Source organism: Urocampus carinirostris, chromosome 4, assembly GCF_059441175.1.
Source record: "Urocampus carinirostris isolate Australia breed hairy pipefish chromosome 4, RoL_Ucar_1.0, whole genome shotgun sequence".
Lineage (NCBI taxonomy): Eukaryota > Metazoa > Chordata > Actinopteri > Syngnathiformes > Syngnathidae > Urocampus > Urocampus carinirostris.
In genome coordinates, this window is record NC_142352.1 from 16,944,346 (window position 1) to 16,964,970 (window position 20,625).

A 20,625-nucleotide genomic window follows, 5' to 3' on the forward strand; every position below is an offset into this window, starting at 1 on the left:
AGACCTTAACTACTAATGCTAATGTGGACACAGCCGCTAGCCGCTAATGCCCTTGCATTAATCCATAATGTTAAGCCGTTAAAAATGCATTGTTGGAGTCAAATCATGGTTGGAAAAAAAACTATTTTGTTGCACTACTTTCATCTATTACAGGATTGTAACAAAATTGAGATCGTTATTGTTTTTTAAAAAACACGAAATGATATTTGGATACTTCTCCGGATATCTAACCGAGAGTAAGTAACGTTTTCTGCCAATGAGTATGAAATATGTTTATGTCCTAACTGTGATTCTTTAGATCTAATGTACATGACTTGATTGACACATCGCCGCCGGCTCCGCGTTAAGCTAGTCAAGCGCACCTTCAGACGGGATTAAATCACATCTTCTTGTTGCAGGTACCTCCGTAAGAAAAAATATCGAAGGGAAAGCGAACCGTGCTGAGACAGCAGCGACATTACGCTTGTTTTCTCAGAAGTGTGAAAGTAGGACAACGTTTTCATGCTTTTTTTGCTAGCTGTTGTTTCCGCTTATGTTGCTCCCAGGAGGATAAATAATATGAAAGGGTGAGGAATGTTGATCTTGATGTTACGGGTTCAAGAAAAGGGGGAAACCTGCTGAGATTTTCTTCTTCTTTTGTGATACATATCTATTCTTTTTTAAACCACAAAGATACAACAAAACAAGAAAACATCGTTACAATGGGCAAAATTTGGCTCATTTCTTAAAATCGGGAACGGCCAAGATCATGATCAAAAATGTTTGGGCTGACAAATCTGCTAGCCGCATCAGCAAATATTATCGCTTTAGTCACTTTCTTCAGTTTAGCAGTTATTGCTAAATCCTTTAGAATCTAATACCAGTTCCACCGACCTTTAGTACGAATACTAGCATTGTATAGACCGCAGATGGCGGCTAATGCTAACCATGGTGCATCTTCAAATGTCGTTTTGCTCATTTTTTAAAAATCTTTGAAGACTTATCAACTATGGTGATCACAAACATTTTTAAAACTCATTACATTGGCTGTACTTTGTTTTGGAAGTGCCTGGACTGGATTTAGCGCATATTTTAGGTTACCCAGCCGCGAGCTGCATTGGCCAATAGCATCACATTTATCATTAGCATTTGTTTCGCAGTCGGTGTTAAATCAGAAGAAAATACATGAATAAAACCAGTTTCAAGGACCTTAACTATCAATAATAATGCTAGCATTATTGACGTCGCACCTAGCTAGGTGTGAGGACGCCTTTTCAAACATGCCCGATGTTATAAGTTAAAGAAAAGGGAGAAACCAGTATGTCTATTCTCTTTTAGGAAACTGTATTTGTTGCTCAAAAATATGAAACAAAAACAAAACCAAGAAAGAAAACATCCATATCCATCTATTATCTGCACCGCTTATTCTCAGTAGGGTCGCGGGGGACCTGGAGCCCATCCCAGCTAACTTTGGGCAGTGAGCAGGAGACACCCTGAACTGGTTGCCAGTCAGTTGCAGGGCAAGAAAACATCATTATAATAAGCAAAATTAAATAATGATTTTACGAAATGAGAAAAATGAAAGACAAAGATCATGATCGCAAACAACTGAAAGCTCTTGAGATCATCTCTATTTTGTCATTTGAGTCCCTGGTCTAGACCAAGCGCACATTTTTGCTAACACAACTTTAGCCTCTAGCGTTAATCTAATAACAATACACATTATAGGTTGCTTCTTAATCAAAACAAAAATAACCAAACCCAAAAAAAAATCATGGGTGAAATAAGCAAATAATAGAGAAAACAAAAGATCTTTAGAACATCTCTATTTTATTTAATCAGGCCGTGGCTTGCATTTAGCTTATAGTTTTGCCAAAGCAGCTTCTAGCCGCATTAGCAAAACACATTGCTTTAGCTGCTAAAATACGTTTAGCAGTTAAAGCTAAATGATTATAAGAAAATACATTAATACGGCCAGTTTAGAAGGGCATCATTTACTGATACTAATGCTAGCAATGTGGCTACAGCAGCTAGCCAGTAATGTATTTGCATTCATGCTGGGAATAATTAACCCTTTGCAAATGTTGTTCCTGATGCTACTGGTTGAATAACTAAAATAAACAATCTCCTTTGTGAGATCCTTAAAAAGCACTAAACATCCTTAACATGAGCAGTAAAATAAAAGTCTTGTTTATAGCTTGTAGATTTAAAAAAAAAGCATTGTTACAATGTCTCTAATGTTTCCCCCGCAGTCCATGGCCTGGATTCGGTGCATATTTTTGCTAACGCAGCTGCTAATTGCATTAGCCCATAGCTGATAGTATCAGTTCATCAATGAATGGGAAATAACTATGATACGTGAATAATGTAAAGTCCCAGGATTTTAACTACAAAGGCTATTGTATGTGGTCAAAGCCACTAGCCGCTAATGCTAGCGGCATTATTGCTAGGAACAATGACCCTTTTTCAAATGTTGTTCCTGATGTTACTGATTGAAGAACTAAAATAATCTTGTAGTATTGATCTTTTTGACTTATAAACAAAAAAAAATATATAGAAAAAAATACATACATCGTCTTGTTTATAGCTGTTAGATGGTGATCACCTTGCCCAAAAAACCCCACCAAAAACTAAAATAAAATCATAGTTAGATTGTAGCCCATGGCCTGGAATCACGTAGAATCGCTTTAGCTGCTAGCATCAGTTTAACAGTAAATGGTAAATCATTATAATACATGAATAAAGCCAATTTCAAGGAACTTAACTACTAAGGCTAATGTATCGTGGACACAGCCACTCGCCGCTAATGCTAGTGTCATTGCATTATTCCCGTGAAACAGGACGACTTTTCAGAAGCGGTTCCTAACGTTTTGGGTTCAAGAAAAAACAGAAAGCAGCTTGGATTTGTCATGCTTTAGCACAGTTGCTCTCGCCCTTTCTTGCTAATCAATTTGCTTTCAATTTTCTTATTTATTGATTGACGCCGATGCCGCACAGAAATGATTCCTGCGAGAGCAAACCCGATGGCTTTCAACGGGCGTGCGATTAATTGTAAAGCTATTCCCCAAAGCCGGCTCCGTGTCCCAGCCTTAAACATCCTTGTTGGCTTTGTTGCTTATTTCACGTCAAACAAGAGGCGGTGATTGATGATGCTAGTTACTAGCGAGGAAACAATGCACGGGCTAAATTTCCCACGCTAGCCATTTGCCACGTTCCGCCGCTGTCATGTGAAGGAAAACTCAAGTCTGAAGGTCGTCTTTTTGTTTTGTTTTTAGAAAGACGGAAAAAAAATATTATTCTCCTCCCCATAAAAGTGCTTTGGTGTTTAATTTACCTTAATCTCCACAATATACTGCACACCCCCAAAAAATGTTTTGTTACATATTTTCCTTATATAAGGTGCACTGGAATATAAGGCGCATGGAATTTGAACTTAAGTAAGATCAACAACAACAAACAACCAAAAATCGTTTAAATTGAAATATTTTATTAAACATAAATTTACATTGTGACATCCAGCTTCACGACTAAAATGAATTTTAGCAATAAAACCATTAACATGTTAACCACAAGAGGACACTCGCAGACCACTTTATATGTTGTTCAAAGTCAGAGCAGTTAGTGTATCTAATTGTAACTATACATTTCCAATTTTACCCCTGTATTATGCCCCGGATTAATGAGTAAACTTTCAAATTTTTGGTCAATTCAGGGTTTGTAGGTGTGCCTTATAGTCCCCAAAATATGGTATATTTAAAATGACAGATTAAGGAAATGTTTTCTCTTAAAGTAATTTAAAAAAAAGCATTAAACATTTTTAGTTCATGAGCCAACAAAAATACAATAATTCGCGTGTCAATAATGATTCGGACTTTTTGTTTAAATGTAATACAATTTTTTTTTTTTTCTCCAAAACAAAATAGCTGCTTGTCTTCAGTCAAGCACACACATGATTGTACGTAGACCTGACTTCGAAAATTCCATCTTTATGATGTGAAATACGATGTTTTTTGGTCCCCTGTTTCAGAAATGTACCCGGTATATGACAATGACAAATTATTCCAAGTGCCCAAAAAGCGTTTAAAATTAAAACTTTGCTAGGTATGACCGTAAGAATGCAAGTTAAATCTCTAAGGTATACACAATGCCCTTCTCTTTCTCCCTTCAATTTAAAATCCAGTGTAACAAACTTGAATTCGTTCAGCTACGGGTCCCAAGACTTCCAGTGATGCTAAAGGGGGAAGCAAGAAGATGATAACCATAGAAATGAAGATTGAGATGAAATATACAAAAAAGGCATCATCACCCTCCTTCCTAAAGCAATCAACGATGTAGAGCGATAATACGTGGGGTAAAGTTTTATTGTTCGCATGGCACCAGCAGAAAATTTCGCCAATTTAAGTTTATTTTAAGTTGGGTTTTTTTTTTGGGTGGTGATTTCGCAAACACAATATAATATAAACCAACCTGAAAGTTAGTAAAACGTTTTACCCAATCTTCTGTAAGAAAAAAAGGCCTTAACAATAAGCTAATTATAGATTATTTTAATAAAACACTGTATTAGCTATCAAAAAATAATAATGATAATAATAAATAATAATAACAATAATAATAAATAACAATAATAATTAATAATAACAATAAATACATAAAAGATTCAATCGAGCAAAGCGATCTACAGTGTGCTAGAAAGCTATTTTTCCCGTTCTTTTTATATTATGAAATTACCTGTTATTTCGCAAATTGTCATTTTTATCCATTCCATTTTGTCACTTTTGGGCTCCCATGCCTTTTTTTAATTTGAGAGAAGAAAAAACGGCTACCAGTGGCCATTTTTCGACCTTCAACACCCGGTCTGAACACAGCGACGCGGAGCCGTCACCCCCAGCGTCGTTCCTCTCCCGCCCCTGTCGTCATTCCTCCCCTGAGACCTTATCACTCTCATCTCCACCTGCCGTTATCAATCTCCCACGGCTGTGCCAGCTCAAAGGAGTATTTCGCTAAAACCGCCAACAACTATTTCGTTATTTTCTTCTTTAGGGCTGGCGCTGTGCCAACCATTGCCAGGTGGCCCCACACTAACACCTACAGTGCCATAAAACAAGTATTTGCCCCTCTCCTTATTTCTTAGCATATTTATCACACAGAGATTTCAGATCATCAAACCAATTTTAATACCGCAGACAACCCAAGGAAATACAAAATGCCGTTTTCGAATGTTGATTCTATTCAGATAGACAGGTAGATAGATAGATACTTTATTCATCCCCGAAGGGAAATTCACACTTCCAGCAGTATCCTTGTGTTGAAAATAAAACAATGATAAGTAAAAGGAATATAATACATAAATACCCAATGTAATGTGTTGATATAGAGTATTTAAATAGTGCTACATAAAATACTGTAATAAAAACAGGGTAATATGCAGGGTTGGGTAGGGTTACTTTAACTTGATTACTTTCAATTACTTTTGGATTACTCCGATGCCAAATATGGTAATAAAAGACAAAATAAACTAAATATGAATACAATTGTGACTCATAACACGTGGTAAGCTTTCTCTCCTGGCTTTGATCTCTTTGATCTCCGGCAAAACGGACATAAAATGCGACAGAAACAAAATGAAAATAAATCCAAACATCTTGCCAACATAATTTTTGCCATTCCATGTATTCTGTTACTCCCCAAGCCTGTACAAAATTTAGTAATTTTATTCATATTTAGTTTCTTTTGTCTTTTTTTAGCATATTTGGTATTGAAGTAATCCAAAATTAATTGAAAGTAATCAAGTTAAAGTAACCTTACCCAACACTGGTAATATGCAATGTAAGGGTGTGGTTTAATGTGGGCTTTTTACTCCCCTGGGTGGAGTTAAAGAGCCTCATGGCATGAGGAAGAGGCTCTTTACCTCTTTAACTTTAACTATTCATTAAAGAAACATACAATTTAGGCCTATCTGGCCCTATGTGGAAAAGTAATTACCCCTTAACATAATAGCAAGTTGGGCCACCGTTGGCAGTGATAACAGAAATGAACCATAATTAGTAATGAGTCTTTCACAATGCTGTTGAGGAATTTTAGCCCACTATTCTTTGCAAAATCGTTTCAAATCTGCCATATTGGAGTGTTTTCTAGCATGAATCTACATCCAGACTTTAACTTAGCGACTCCAAAACCTGATTTTGTTTTGTGCCGGTGTGTTTCTGATCGTTGTCCTACTGCCTGATACAAAACGCTTAAGTTTGAGGGCATGGACTGATGGACGGACGTTCTCCTTCAGGATCTCTGGTAAACACCAGCATTCATGATTCCGTCAACTACGCCAAGTTGGCCTGGTCTTGAGGTAGCAAAGCAACCCTAAACCATCACACTGCCACAACCATGTTTCACTTTTGGTATCATGTTCGTTTTGTCGAATGCTTTGCCAATTTTAAACTGGATGTAGATGCACACCTTTCAAAAAGTTCAATTTTTGACTCACCAGTCCATAGCATGTTTCTCCAAAAGTGTTGAGGATCATTAAGATGTTTTTTGATATTGTGAGACAACTTTTGTGGATTTTTGGAACGGCTGTGGTTTTTGCCTGGGAACTCTCCCATGGATGCCATTTTGGGTCAGTGTGTTTCTTACAGTGGAGTCATGAACACTGACCTTAACTTAGGCCACCAAGCCCTGCAGTTCCTTGGATGTTTTTGGAGGTTCTTTGTAACCTCCTGGGTAAGCCGTCGTCGCACTCTCGGAGTAATCTTAGTCAGTCGACCACTCCTGGGAAGGTTTGCGATTGTTCCCAAATTTCTCCATTTGTGGATAATGTCTCTGACAATGGTTCGGTGGAGCTCTCAGCCTTGAAAATGACTTTGTGACCTTTTCCAGACTGATAGATTTCAACCAGGTTTTTTTCAATTTTTTACTGGAATTTCTTTGGATCATGGCATGATAGTTGTGTTCTTGAGATTTTTTAGCCTACTTAATTTCTTCTTCCTTTTTCTTCTTCTTCTTTAACAACAGTTAGCATCCATCTCCTTGGTGCATTATCCGACTTCATTTTGTCTATAAGAGTAAATTTAAATTATTTCTTGATTCGACACAGGTGGTGACACTCAATTTTGGGTGTAACCTGTGGAATTGAACCCAGCTTTCCCAAAACTTTGGTTAGTGAAATGAAGAAAAGGTTGGTGGAAGAAGGAATAACATAATTATCAAAGGAACGGTTGCTGGACTCGAACAGTGGGCCTCGATGGAGGATTCTTATATATTTGCGGAGTAATGCGGGACTTTTTAACAGAATCTGAGTAGGGGAATGGTGACGAAAGTGTGGGAATAGAGGGCAGTAGTGCACCAAAGAGATGGATGCCAAACACCGTTAAACCCCAAGAAGAAGAAGAAAAAGAAGAACTGTGGTCAGTCACTGTTACTTTGTGATTTAACACAGGCTGGAATTGTTTTACAGCCTAGATTTATTTTGTGCCTTTACACATGGAATCAACATGTCAAAACAGCATTTTATATTCCCTTGGGTTGACTCATTGTGTTATTAAAATTAGTTTGACGATAAGAAACCTTAGTGAGTGATAAATATTCCAAAAACACAGAAATCAGGAAGGGGCCTAGCACTTCTTTCACAGCACTGTAAAGGTTTAGTACCGCCATCCGTCTCCACCTTACCTGGCCTCGTTCCTCCCCCCGCCCACCCCGACCGCTCCCTGTATTTGTCCATGTGTGTTACATTAGATGATTACAGTTTGTTGTGTAGCGAGGCTTTATTAGCAGAAAAATTAATAAGGCTTTGATACAGAAAAAAAAGCGCGGCGTGGATTATGTTTGAATTCTAGGCTCATTATTGGCTAATCCTTTTTGAATTGGATGCGTATCAAGTCCCAGACAAGCCTGCGCTCCGTTTGCGCTTTGAGGGGAACAATTTTCATTCAGGCAAAGCCGCTTGTGACATTCCACGTTTGACTTGTATTGTTGTCTTTGCTCATAGTGTCCAAGGTAGGGAAAAGGGGGCATTTGTGGCACGCTTGCTTTTATTCGACGGCCCAGGCCATTTCAATGGTGTCGGGTGGGATAGAGATATATATATATATATATATATATATATATATATATATCATTTTTGGTCATTTTTTTACATTGTAAACAGTCTATGAATACAAAACAAAAGAATGCAACTCAGAAGAAAAATATAATGGCCATTTTTGGGCATTTGTTTTTGCATGGCGTGTTTACAATGTAGCCAAACCTACACAAAAATGGAGATAAATGTTTTTGCATGGTCGCAACATTGTGGTAAAAATGAGATTTTCCCTTAAAATATTTGTATATATATATATATATATATATATATATATATATATATATATATATATATATATATATATATACACAACAAAATTATGCGAAAACAACTTTTGTATAGGCCAATTTTACTGTCAAGTAATGATATCTTTTTTTTTTTTGTCATTTTCTTTTAGTTTCTGCATTTATTGAATGTTAACATTGTATTTTTTGCCAGGTATTTTTTTATTTTTTATCTATGGAGTCTAATGAATTTCAAAGTCAAGGAAAAATGCAAACCATTATGATAAAAAGACATGTTTCCATGTTTTCCTTGTATTTCTGGTATTTAATAAATGCAAAACAAATAAATAAGTGTTTTTCACATGATTTTGGTTGCATGTTTTATATTTTAAAGATTCATAAGGTACTTTTCCATTATATTTGTTTTAAGTGACTTTTTTATTGTCGTTAGAATTATATTGTTTCAATTTATTTATTTTCTTTTTTTAGGGGGCCAGGTGTTGATCCCGACTGTGTGTAGTGTGATGTCTAAATAAATGTTCAATAAACACAATTTGAGGCAAAATTACCGAAACAATGGCGATTCATCATTTTCACATGACAGGGGACTCATTTTTTTAAAACTGTGTAGCCAATCAGAATGCAGAAAATATTATAATACCATAAGCCAGACAGAGCGTGAAAGTTGAACCGTCTTAAAGAGGGAAACTACTCTGCAGATGTTGGTGCACTTAATAAATTACAGCAAAACGTAAAGTAACAAGTATCAAAAATGATATCTTACATTTTGCTCCATGGAGCAAAATGTATCGTTGATATTGAGAAAGAGCCTTCACTGTATACACCAGAACACAAAAATGCGAAAAGAGGAATGTATGTTCTCTCGATTTTTATGAGGGGTTGAGACGTCTTCTATCCACTTTGATTTTGTGTAACTCTTATTAGGTTTGAGTAGACAGGCAAGAAAAAAATGTTTCTTTCACAAAGGACAGGAAGTCACAATTAAATCATGTACATTTTTTAACCAATAATCTATCCTCAAATAAGGCAGCCACTCACTCATTGGATAATCGAAACAAACGTAATGACACAACAAATATATGTGAAAGAAGAGTGCGTCAAATCCACACCTGGCGGATTTATTTCTTTTTTTTTACTTTGAAATTCTGTGTGCTTCCTTTACTTGGTTGTCGTAAGCTAAGCGTAAGACTGGAATCTGAAGCGGCACTTTAGCACTGCGGCACAGGGCAGTTATAGGCAGTACTTATAGACCAGTAAAAGTGCTCTTTTACCTGCTGTCGGGTGTGCATGGGGGCCTTGGTCTTGAACCCTCCTTGGGAGCTGCACTCCGAGGCACTGAAGTGGTCCGAGCTGGTGGAGGACCTCTTGGAGAGGCTATCACAGCCCCCGACGAAGGTGTTATCCAGGGGCAGCTCCTGAATCACGTGGTGTTTCTTCACCGACACCGGCGTGTCAGCCTTAAGGTGGAACGCTGACTGCGGCGAGGCAGATTTGTAGTGCCGGGCCAGGTCGGGGCTGCCAGGTTTGAAGGTAGTGGTAGGCGTGGCATTCCAATCGAAGCGTCCTATCCCTTGTTCATCCAGTTCGGTGGGCAGACTGATGGTTCCGTTGATGGGTTCGTGGGCGGGGTCGTCAGATTTGTTCCCTTCGATGGTGACGAAGTTCAGCAGGGAGCTTTTGGGGGATTTTCTTTTCTTACGCTTTTTCTTTTTGTTTTGTTTGTTCTCCGTGTTGGGGGACATCCACTCGGTTCCTTGTTTTTTTCGCTGAGCCGCCTTAAACCTGGAAGTGTGCCGGCAACGGAGAAGAACAGTCACAAAGATGACAATGATTACCACTAAGGCCCCAGTCACGAAGGCAATCATTATGGTCAGGTAGTCCCCATTTTGGTAGGTTTCACTACTTTCGCTGATGTTGCGCTCGATTGGGGTTTCCATCCGACGCCGGATGAGGTCGTTGATGAGGCTGTAGTTACTCACGGTATCGTTGACATAAAGGAATACGAGCACCAGAGTATGGAGGGATTTGGGATAGCCCAGATCGCTGATGTTGACCACTAATCTGTGTAATCCGATATCGCTTGTTGCCGGTTTCTCCTCCAGGGTGATATTTCCGGTGACGGGATCAATCCTGAATAGGCCTTTGTTGTTGCCATGCACAATTGCGTATTTCAGTTCCGCGTTCATACCGGTGTCCCCGTCCAACGCAAAAACCTCTGCGACAACTGACCCAGGTATGGAGGACAGCGGAACCAGTTTGAAAGACGTGTTGGAGGGGGGATAGATGACCACGGGGGAGTTGTCGTTGACGTCAATGACATTGATGGTCACCTTTGCAGCCGAGGAGCAGGGAGGCCTGCCTGCGTCCACCGCCCTCACGTCAAAAGTGTACGAGCTCTGCTGCTCCCTGTCGAATGACACATTGGACTTGATGACGCCGGAGAAAGCGTCCAGGATGAAGTTTTCGTTGTCACTCAGGATAGAGAGCGAGACAGCGGCATTTTCTCCAGCGTCGGAATCCGTTACAGTTATCACTCCGACCGTGCTGTATTTGGGGAGATTCTCTGAGACAAAAAACTGAAAGTGGTTGTGCGTGAACTTGGGGTTGTTGTCGTTTTCGTCCAGTACAGTGACGATGACGGCCGCTTGCGTCTGCAGAGGCGGGGTGCCATTGTCTCTGGCGGTTATGGTGAACAGGAACTTGTCCTGATCCTCGCGGTCAAAAACCCTCGATGCAGTCAGTACCCCGGTTTTGCGGTCCAGGTCGAAGAAGGATGCATTGGGTCCCAGCTGGTAGACAATTTCTGCGTTTTTACCGCTGTCCTCGTCCGTGGCGCTGAAAGAGGTGAGGAAAAGATCCCGTTTGTTGTTCTCCATGACAGCCAGTTCTACTACTGGCTGAGTAAAAATGGGCGGGTTGTCGTTTTCGTCCTCGAGCCTCACCCTCACTAAAGCGGTTTGATTCAAGCTCGGTTTCCCGGAGTCAGATGCCACGATTTTGAAGTTATATTCCTTAGTGCCCTCGTAGTCAAGCAGGGCGGATGTCTCCAGCAGGTACTGGTTGTCGTACACGGCTTTGAGGTGGAAGGGCACGTCCTTCTCGATGAAACAAATGACCTTGCCGTTGATGTCGGTGTCTTTGTCCGATACAGTGATGAGGGCTATCTTAGTGTTTATGGGGTCCTTCTCTGAGAGGAAAACGGTGCCGTTGATGGGACTGATGATGTATCTCAAGTCTATATTCGGGGGATTGTCGTTCACATCAGTAACGTTAATGGTAACGACAGCCCTGGCGGAACTGGGGCTGCCGTCGCTAGCCACCACCGACAGCTTATGTATAGCGGTCTCCTCCCTGTCTAGAGGCCTTTGAACCGTAATCAGGCCAGATGTCGTGTTTAGGGCAAACAGCCTCTTCGTAGCGGGTGGCACCTGATTCCCGAAGACATATCGGATCTCTGCGTTTGCCCCCACGTCGGCATCTGTGGCTTGGAGTTGCACCACGGAAGTGCCAAGGGGAGAATTCTCCGGGATGTGTACCTCGATTTGACTATCTTTAAAGACTGGTCTGTTATCGTTGACATCTGTGACGGTGACTTGGAGAATGGCGGTGCTGGATTTCTGAGGGCTGCCGCCGTCCTCCACTTTTATTTTCATTACGTACGTATCCTTCTGCTCCCTGTCCAAATTCTGCTGCACGATGAGCTGGGGCCACTTCTCCCCTTCGGGCGTCTCCACTATATCTAAACCGAAGGTGTTTTGCCCGTTGATCAGCTCATATTTGTGAACACTGTTGGGTCCGGTGTCCGGGTCAGTGGCAGAAGGTATGGCAAAGCGGCTGTTAATGAGCGTGTTCTCCGGGATAGAGATGTTGATGACGGGGGAGGGAAACATGGGCGCGTTATCGTTGGTGTCCCTGACAATGATTTTGATTTTAATCAGCCTGAAGTAATCATTGGGTAGGATGACCACTTCGATTTCAAAAGAGCACTCGCTGTCCTCAAAGGAAGGGCCCGGGCAGAGTTTCTCCCTATCTATTCGATTCGATGTGGTGAATATCTCACCAGTGCTGCTCAGGACGCGGACCAGGGGGTTATCTCCCGCTTTAGAGACCAGCCGGTACACCAGATTAGCGCTAGCTCCAGTGGCAGGATTCATGTGGGAGATGTTGAGGTCCCTTGGTATATTTCCAATCAGGACGTTTTCTTGCAGCTCCTCCCGGATGGGGTAGATGAGCTCTTGGGCTATCGAGGGATCCAACCAAATGCAGGCTAGCAATGTTCCCAACAGGTAATAGTCTTTTAGATCCATTGTTGACAAAGTTATTTTCTAAGTAGCTGATGACAGGAACGGTCCAACCCTAAAAATACACAATTTCAGTCATTACTTGATCAGAAGGATCATTGTTTAACCACCCCAAAGTAAAATATTTTATTAAACTATTTATTAAAGCCTTTTATTAAACTATTTTTGAACCAAAACCAAAGGGGAATTAATGCATAAAAATATGCCTTTCATATTCATACTAAACATTTCCTAAATCATTGGAAAACCATGAAAATGTCTTGTCTTTCTCCTCTCACTGAAAAAAAATAAATATATAATATATATAATATATATATATATATATATATATATATATATATATATATTATATATATATATATAATATATATATATATATATATATATATATATACATACATATATCTCATCTCATTAGCTGCACCGCGTATCCTCAGTAGGGCCGCGGGGTGATGGAGCCCATCCCAGCAATCATCGGGCAGTGGGCAGGGAACACCCTGAACTGGTTGCCAGCCAATCATATATACATATACATATATATATATATATATATATATATATATATATATATATATATATATATATATATATATATATATATATATATAAAGCAGTAGACACAGTTAAGTCCCAAAATAGATCATGTATACTTAAACTCGTGTCCTGTGGTCCGAATTTAGACCCTAAAAGGCTGCTTTTTGTACCCATGTATTTGGACGTCAGATTAAATGATAAGTCTCTGGTCTGGTCGGTTTTAAAGATGATTGAGTCCAAAAAATAGCCTTGCTGTGTCTCATCTCATCTCATCAGCTGCACCGCTTATCCTCAGTAGGGTCGCGGGGGTGCTGGAGCCCATCCCAGCAATCATCGGGCAGTGGGCAGGGGACACCCTGAACTGGTTGCCAGCCAATCGCAGGGCACACGGGGACAGACAACTCACTCGCTTGCTCATTCACACCTAGGGACAATTTAGACCGGCCAATCCACCTGAAATGCATGTTTTTGGAATGTGGGAGAAAACCGGAGCCTTGCTGTGTCAACTTGGTCAAATGTGGTCCAAATTTAAACCCTGTTTTTTCAACTTTTAATCTTTTCAACAAATTTAATGTATTTTGGTTGTTGGATTTGAGACTAAATCTGGTCTGATCCATTTTAGGGACAAATTAGTCCCACAAAAGACATTGCTGCGTTAACTGAGTCTGATGTGGTCCAAATTAACACCCCAAAAAGACATTTTTTCAACCTAAACCTTTTTCAACAAATGTAATATATCTCCTGATTGGGACCTTGGTATTTTTTTGCGATTGTAGATTTAAAACAAAATCCGATCTTGTCCGTTATGGGCATCTTTTAGTTCTAAACTAGATGTTGCTATGTCAACCTTGTATAGTGTGGTCCAGATTTTAACTGCCAAAAGACATTTTTTCAACTTTAACTCTTTTTGACGATATGAAAAGATATTTTGCTCAGTGGATTTGAAACTGATTTTGGTCTTGTTCAATTTAGAAAAAAATGGTCTCAAAATAGATAATGCTGTGTTAAATTTGATGGAGGTGGTCCAAATTATTACCCCCAAAAGACACCTTTTTACCTTGAACTATTTTAATCCAAATGGAGTCGTCTTTTACACTAAACCATGTCGTTCCTCTTAGTTGGATATTTTTCTGTTCTGGTCCACTTAAATCAGTCCCGTAATAGACATTGCTGTGGTAACCTGTTTCGAAATGGTTAATATTTACACCTGAAAAATACTTATTTCAACTTTTAACTCTTTTAAACCACAAAAATACATATTTTGATAATTTGATTTGAGGCTATATCTAGTCTGGTCTGTTTTAGACACAAATTAGTCTCAAAAAGACTAGCCTCGAAAAAAAAAAGTGTTTTTAGCTAATTCTGATCTAGTCCATTCTGGGCATGATTAAGTCGGTGGCTGTGTTAAACTCGTCTAGATTCTAATTTTAGACCCCAAAAACAAGTATTTTGAACTTTCACCCAGTTGGATTTGGAGGTAAACCTTTATGGTCTGTTCAAGACACGATTCAGTCCGAACATAGACATTGCTTTGTTAATCTCTTCTAAAATTGACCCCAAAAGACACAATTTCAATTTTAGTGTATTCAATAGAATGAAGACGTTTGAGGAAAAATGAAAACATTTCCGTACATCTTCGTTTGGGGCTTAATCTCTTCTGGTCTGATACCTCATCCAAAATGGACCCCAAAAATCTATGTTTTCAACTTTAATTATTTCCAACCAAAAATAATCATATTTTGAATGAAAGCTTGGCACCATTTTTAAGTATTTTATACCTATTTGTATTTTTTTAGCGTGTCCCACCCAGCCCCACCAAATATAATACAATTTAAAAAAAAAAGGAGGACTACAAATAATCATTTAAATCACCTCAATTTAACTTGACAAATGGAAAAAGCTTTAAGCGTGCGACCTGCGGCTGTTGCGGCGTTCAGCGTCTCATCTTCCGGGCCAGGTGGTCAGTGGTTTGCGGTGCCTTCCATTAAAACGTCTCCCAAAATCAATGCCCAGAAAAAAAGAAAGGGAAAAATGCACTTAAGAGCTGGAAACGCTCAAGAGCAACCACTTATTCCATCACAAGTCTGAGCCACTCCAATGTCACTCAACCAGGCCATGTAGATCACACACAGGAAAAAAAAGAATTAAATGGTCCGGTCTGGTCCACCTTGTTGCTGCAACATCCAAACAAGACGCGATGCGCAACGTTTACGCGCAGCTCCAAATGTTTTTGCGCGCTCGCTTGTGGAGCAGATCTGGCTCCGACTCTCTATCTCTCTCTCTCTCTCTCTCCTCCTGGGAGGGGCGCTACAACATATACACGCCTTCTTGCGCCAACTATTGGTCAAATCGGACCCAGTTCCGACGCGTCGACTACGGTGATTGGGTCAGAGGAACGTCGGTTCTCGGCAATGCTTGTGCGCGTTGGGATGCTTTGCCAAGATGCTGCAGGCTGCAGAGATCCCCGTTAGAAAAGAAAAAAGAAAATAGAAATTTTATATATAAATACAGAGAGAGCGAGAGAGAGAGATAGAATAAAAAGAGAGAGAAAGAGAGAAAGAGATAGATACATCCATCATCAGAACGCTGAAGAAAAGACATGTTCTCTCTATTAATACGCGGTTAAAGTAAAAACAGAATAAAAGGCAACCTGTTAGGCTACCTAATTGTGACGAATGCACAAAAAAGCAGCAGTCTGAATGACTTCACCCCCCATTTCCAAAAAACGGAAAAGAAATCACTAAATAACGCACAGAGCAACTGCAAGCCTTACTTGCACCAAAGCTTGCAACGAAACCGCTTCTAATTAAAGTCCAAAAACCGGACGCCTTGGTCCAAGTGTATTATAATAACCTTGAGTGACATTCTGCGCGTCTTGTGCGTCAAAGAGGAAACAAGCGCGCCTTATGTGTATTATTTTTTGTTTCTATTTAATAAAAACTTCCATGCATGACTTCGGATTCATGCATAAATGGATTGGATGTATCAGTAAACAGTCCTTAAAATGACGCACTAGCTACCAAAAAATTGGAATAATTATCAGTATGCCGTGGCTTATTGTCCCGATAGGGACTTAATTGCAATGCTGCAGTAGACATGCTTCAAAAATATAAATAAATAAGAAATGATGCGCTGCTAGTTGAGAAAAAGCAAACAGTGTCGAGCAAGGACTGCAGAAAGCTGGCGTGGCCAGCACTGCCACCTACAGGCGGTTTTTAACACAGCCTGCAGCGTTTGGGACGATGCATTTTTAAACGGACCTTCACTATATATTGAAAATGCTATTTTTAATACAATTATCTATTTATGTATATATGTTTTAAATTTTAAAAGTATCTTTTCAGTGACTATTAAAGTCCCCACTTTGCTATTCTTCACTTATTTATTGTAGAACTTGTGAGAAAAAATATGACGTTTCAGAAATAATATACAGTAGTCCAAAATGAGGCGTTGCCGTGTGAAGCTCGTGGACCAAATGTAGACCCCCAAAAGACATCTCATCTCATCTCATCTCATCTCATTAGCTGCACCGCTTATCCTCACTAGGGTCGCGGGGGTGCTGGAGCCCATCCCAGCAATCATCGGGCAGTGGGCAGGGGACACCCTGAACTGGTTGCCAGCCAATCGCAGGGCACACTGGGACAGACAACTCGCTTGCTCATTCACACCTAGGGACAATTTGGACCGGCCAATCCACCTGAAATGCATGTCTTTGGAATGTGGGAGGAAACCGGAGTGCCCGGAGGAAACCCACGGGGAGAACATACAAACTCCGCACAGTAAGTCCAGTAGCTGGATTTGAACCCACACAAGAGGTTCCCAAGACCTTAGAACTGTGCCGCACATGCGCTAGCCACTGCTCCGCCATGCTGCCCAAAAGACATGGTTTCAACTTAAATTAGTTTCAAAATAATTAAGAAATATTTTGACCATGACAGGACCATGACATTTGTTTTGGACATTGATTTTAGGGCTAAATCTGGTCTGGTCCGTTTTGGATATAATATAGTTTTTTTTATCATGTTTTTTAATTTTTTAATTGTTTGTAAAATTATCTTGTCAGTGACTATGTAGCTCCTCATTTTGATTTTGTTAACTTATTCACTGCCAGAATAATAAGAAAAGAAAACAATGACGTCAAAAACCGTTAATGGCACTGAATTGACTGCCTGCGTAAAAAATAAATAAATCACGTGACAACATTTGAAAAAACTCTGACCAAATTTAAAATGTAAACATCCCCACATTACTAAAAACAAAACATATCAAATTGAGTTAATTGTTTTCCGTTTGACAGCAACAATGTAAAAGCGTATATGATCAAATTTACTATGTATAAACATGTCATAAATACAAAATACGAGGGAATGCGACAAAAAAAATGGAAATAAGTTATTTTCACAAGAGAGCAACAATATGAAATTATCTAAAAAAAAACACAAAATACAATCTACTAACATTTCACAAATACTAAAAAGAAAAAGTGTCCTAAAAATGGAGATACTGTAAGTATTATCTTTGACCAAATTTACAATTTAAGTGTTCCATAAATGCTGAAACAAAAACAAAATTACATACGTGTTTTCCACTTGACAGTAACAAAAAAACACTTGCCCACATATACAATTTGTGCACGTTTAATAAATGCTGAATAAGAAAATAAAGAAAGAAAATTTAAATAATTCAGTTTCACACGACAGCAACATTATATAACAAATAGATATAAAAGAAGAAATATATCAGACGATTTAAAATTGAAATATTCTGTATATTAAAAAGAAACTGGAGAGCTCCCTCTAGCTGTGGTTCATGTTATGTACTGTTATTTCCGGACCAAAATCCGTGCCCAATGCCTTTTACGAATCAACATTTTCTACATAAATAACCCACACTTCGCACTGATCGCTGCTTGGCTCTGTGGCTAGGACCTTGACTCAGCCTCTTGGCTGAGAGCAAGTGTCTCGGCCCCTTGGCTTTGTAGCGTATTATGATTTGACCGATAACGGATAACTGATAAAGAATATAGAACAATAAACCTTACAAAATCCCCCCACACTTGACTATAAGCCGCATTTTCCATGATGAGGGTCAGTTTATGCTAGTGCTATTTAAGTAGAAAGTGCGTTTGTTACCTTTTGTTAAACTTCTTCTATGGCTTTTATTGACGGTTGTGACTTGCGTCTTTCCCAGCACCACCTGTCTCTTGAGCACACCCGGTGGCCATTAGAAAAAATGCACTCCATAACCGCGAGCCCCCACTTTTCCCCACGCAGGCCACCCCGGTAGCCCGCTGACTAGTTCTGAAAATATATCATGGGATATTGTGATTCCCTAGGAAATTTTATTTCTGACATAATGTTTCGAGATTGACTGAGCCTAATTTAACCGCTAATATTTACAGTCTAGTAATAAGATTTGTCATGATGACTCATTAATTTCACCTGTGCCTGCTCGTTTGGCGCCAGTCGCTGCGGCCTTCCTGATTGGTTCCGTGTCCTACTTAAGCTCCGTCCTTTCACTTCCCTGTTGTCAGTCCGTCAGCGAACCTTTGTTTTCACAAGGTAAGCATTTTTGACACTGACTCCCGTCGGTCCCGCTTTTTGACCTGCTTTCCCTGAATGTCTCCGGCTACGACCCGTTTTTTGACCCTGACCACGTTCTGCTCACTTGTCCCGGCTAACGACCTGTTTTTCCGTCTATTACACCACGATCTCCTGCTCCGGAAGATCCACTTCTGCAAAAAGTTCCGAATCTGTGAGCGGCTTGCTTCCTGCATCCAGCGAGCCCCGGATCGCGGGCGTAGCCTTTCCTCTATATCTCAATAAACTTGTGATTAATGTTCCGCATCTGGGTCCTACTTCCGTTCTGGTCGTGACAAAATTGTTATATTCCAAATGCATATGAAATAGGGAGCCCTTTTGTGCTGATATCAAACCAAAAAAGTAGCTTGATGCTTGAAAAATTGTTGCATCTTTGCATGGGTTAAAATTGTGTAACTAAAGTTTAAACTTATACTCCCAAAATTATGGTAACATGAATGCAAATTGCTACCATAGCATATTTTCCGGATTATAAGGCGCACCTAAATACCCCAATTTTGGTCAGAAATTTGTAAGTCAACCTCATAATCTAGTGCATCAGTAAATGCGATGAATACAATTGGGAATGCATAGTTACATAATAGCTATTAACTGTTCTGCCTTTGAGGAACATATAGAGTGGTCTTCGAGTGACCTCTTGTGGTTATTATGTTATGGTAGTGTGCCCGCTTTGAGACTGGGAGGTCGCTGGTTCGCGCCTCGGCCGAGACATACCTAATTGGTATAATGGCGGCGCCCTCTGTTGGCTGCGGCTGCATCAACTCGCTACAACGGGTCAGGTGTATCGACATTTCGTTCTGTGTACATTGTTACAAAGAATGACAATACAAAGGAAATTATTATTATTATTATTATTATTATTAATTATATTTTGCTAAAAGGAAGCCAAAGAGAAGCGCATAACTTCAAAATTCCAAACACTCATTGCAAATCCTCTTTTGATGTTGCTATGGACAATAATTATCTATACGTATTAAAAGTAATTACTTGAATAAACAATTTTATTTATCATACCGTTTTTTAGAAAAGTACAACCTCTTTTTTAAATTGTTGTTAAATTTTACTGCATACGGTAACTGTTCTACCTCTGAAAAACATATAGAATGGTCTTCGGGTGCCCTCTTGTGGTAAACAAGTGAATTGTTTTTGCTAAAACAAAATTTTATAATGAAATAAGATGTTATAATTTTAAATTAAGTCCTATGAAATCAATAATTTTAATATAAATGGATTTATTTTATTTTTTATGTAACCGTGGCTCTCACTGTAGATTAAATTCCACGTGCCTTATAGCCAAAGTCAAATTTTTGGGGTGTGTGTCACTGTGCCTTATAGTGTGAAAAATACAGTATTTTAACACTTGGATGCAGTACAAACTTTTCCAAGGGTAAGGTCGAAAATGATTGGGTGAAACAATAAAAATACTTATGATCATGTAGAAAACATGTTCGATGAGGAATACCTGAAATATGAAGATATAACAACTTCTTTTTTGTTTTTTATTTTGAAGAATAATGAAATAAAATGATCTGCATTTATATAGCGCTTTTCAAGTCAAGACTTCCCAAAACGCTTTACAGTGTGCTTCACATTTCACAATAACGGCCGTGCAGCCATGTAAGGCGCTAACATGCATATTGGGTGTATTAGGGGTTCAGTTTCTTACCCAAGGACACTTCGACATGTAACACGGAGGAGCCGGGATTTGAACTGCGATCTCTTGATCCCAAGACGAGCGCTCTACCTCCTGAGCCACTGCCGCCCCAATAACCACCCATTCTGTGATTTTTCAAATGTTAAAAAAAATGCATGTTTATATGATAGCTCATACATTTTCGCTCTTATTTCAAATCAATATTTTTTTTCTTGAATTACAATTTTTCACAACC

General features: G+C 39.4%; 1 protein-coding gene across 5 annotated transcripts in view; it reads right to left on the reverse strand.

Annotated features, from left to right (window-relative positions):
• The window catches only part of pcdh9 (protocadherin 9), a 316,377-nt gene extending 301,023 nt beyond the window's left edge, over positions 1–15,354 (reverse strand). For 4 of the 5 annotated variants that reach the window (XM_088333773.1, XM_088333771.1, XM_088333772.1 and 1 more), the window contains exons 1-2: positions 15,052–15,354; positions 9,573–12,657 (exon numbers count right to left, since the gene is read on the reverse strand). In XM_088333773.1, the coding sequence (XP_088189899.1) occupies positions 9,573–12,608 (3,036 nt within the window). In that variant the 5' untranslated portion in view covers positions 12,609–12,657; positions 15,052–15,354. Of the gene's footprint in view, positions 1–9,572; positions 12,658–15,008 lie in introns of all 5 variants that reach the window. The other variant, XM_088333770.1, reaches the window with a different exon arrangement.
• Positions 15,355–20,625: the final 5,271 nt, after the last annotated feature.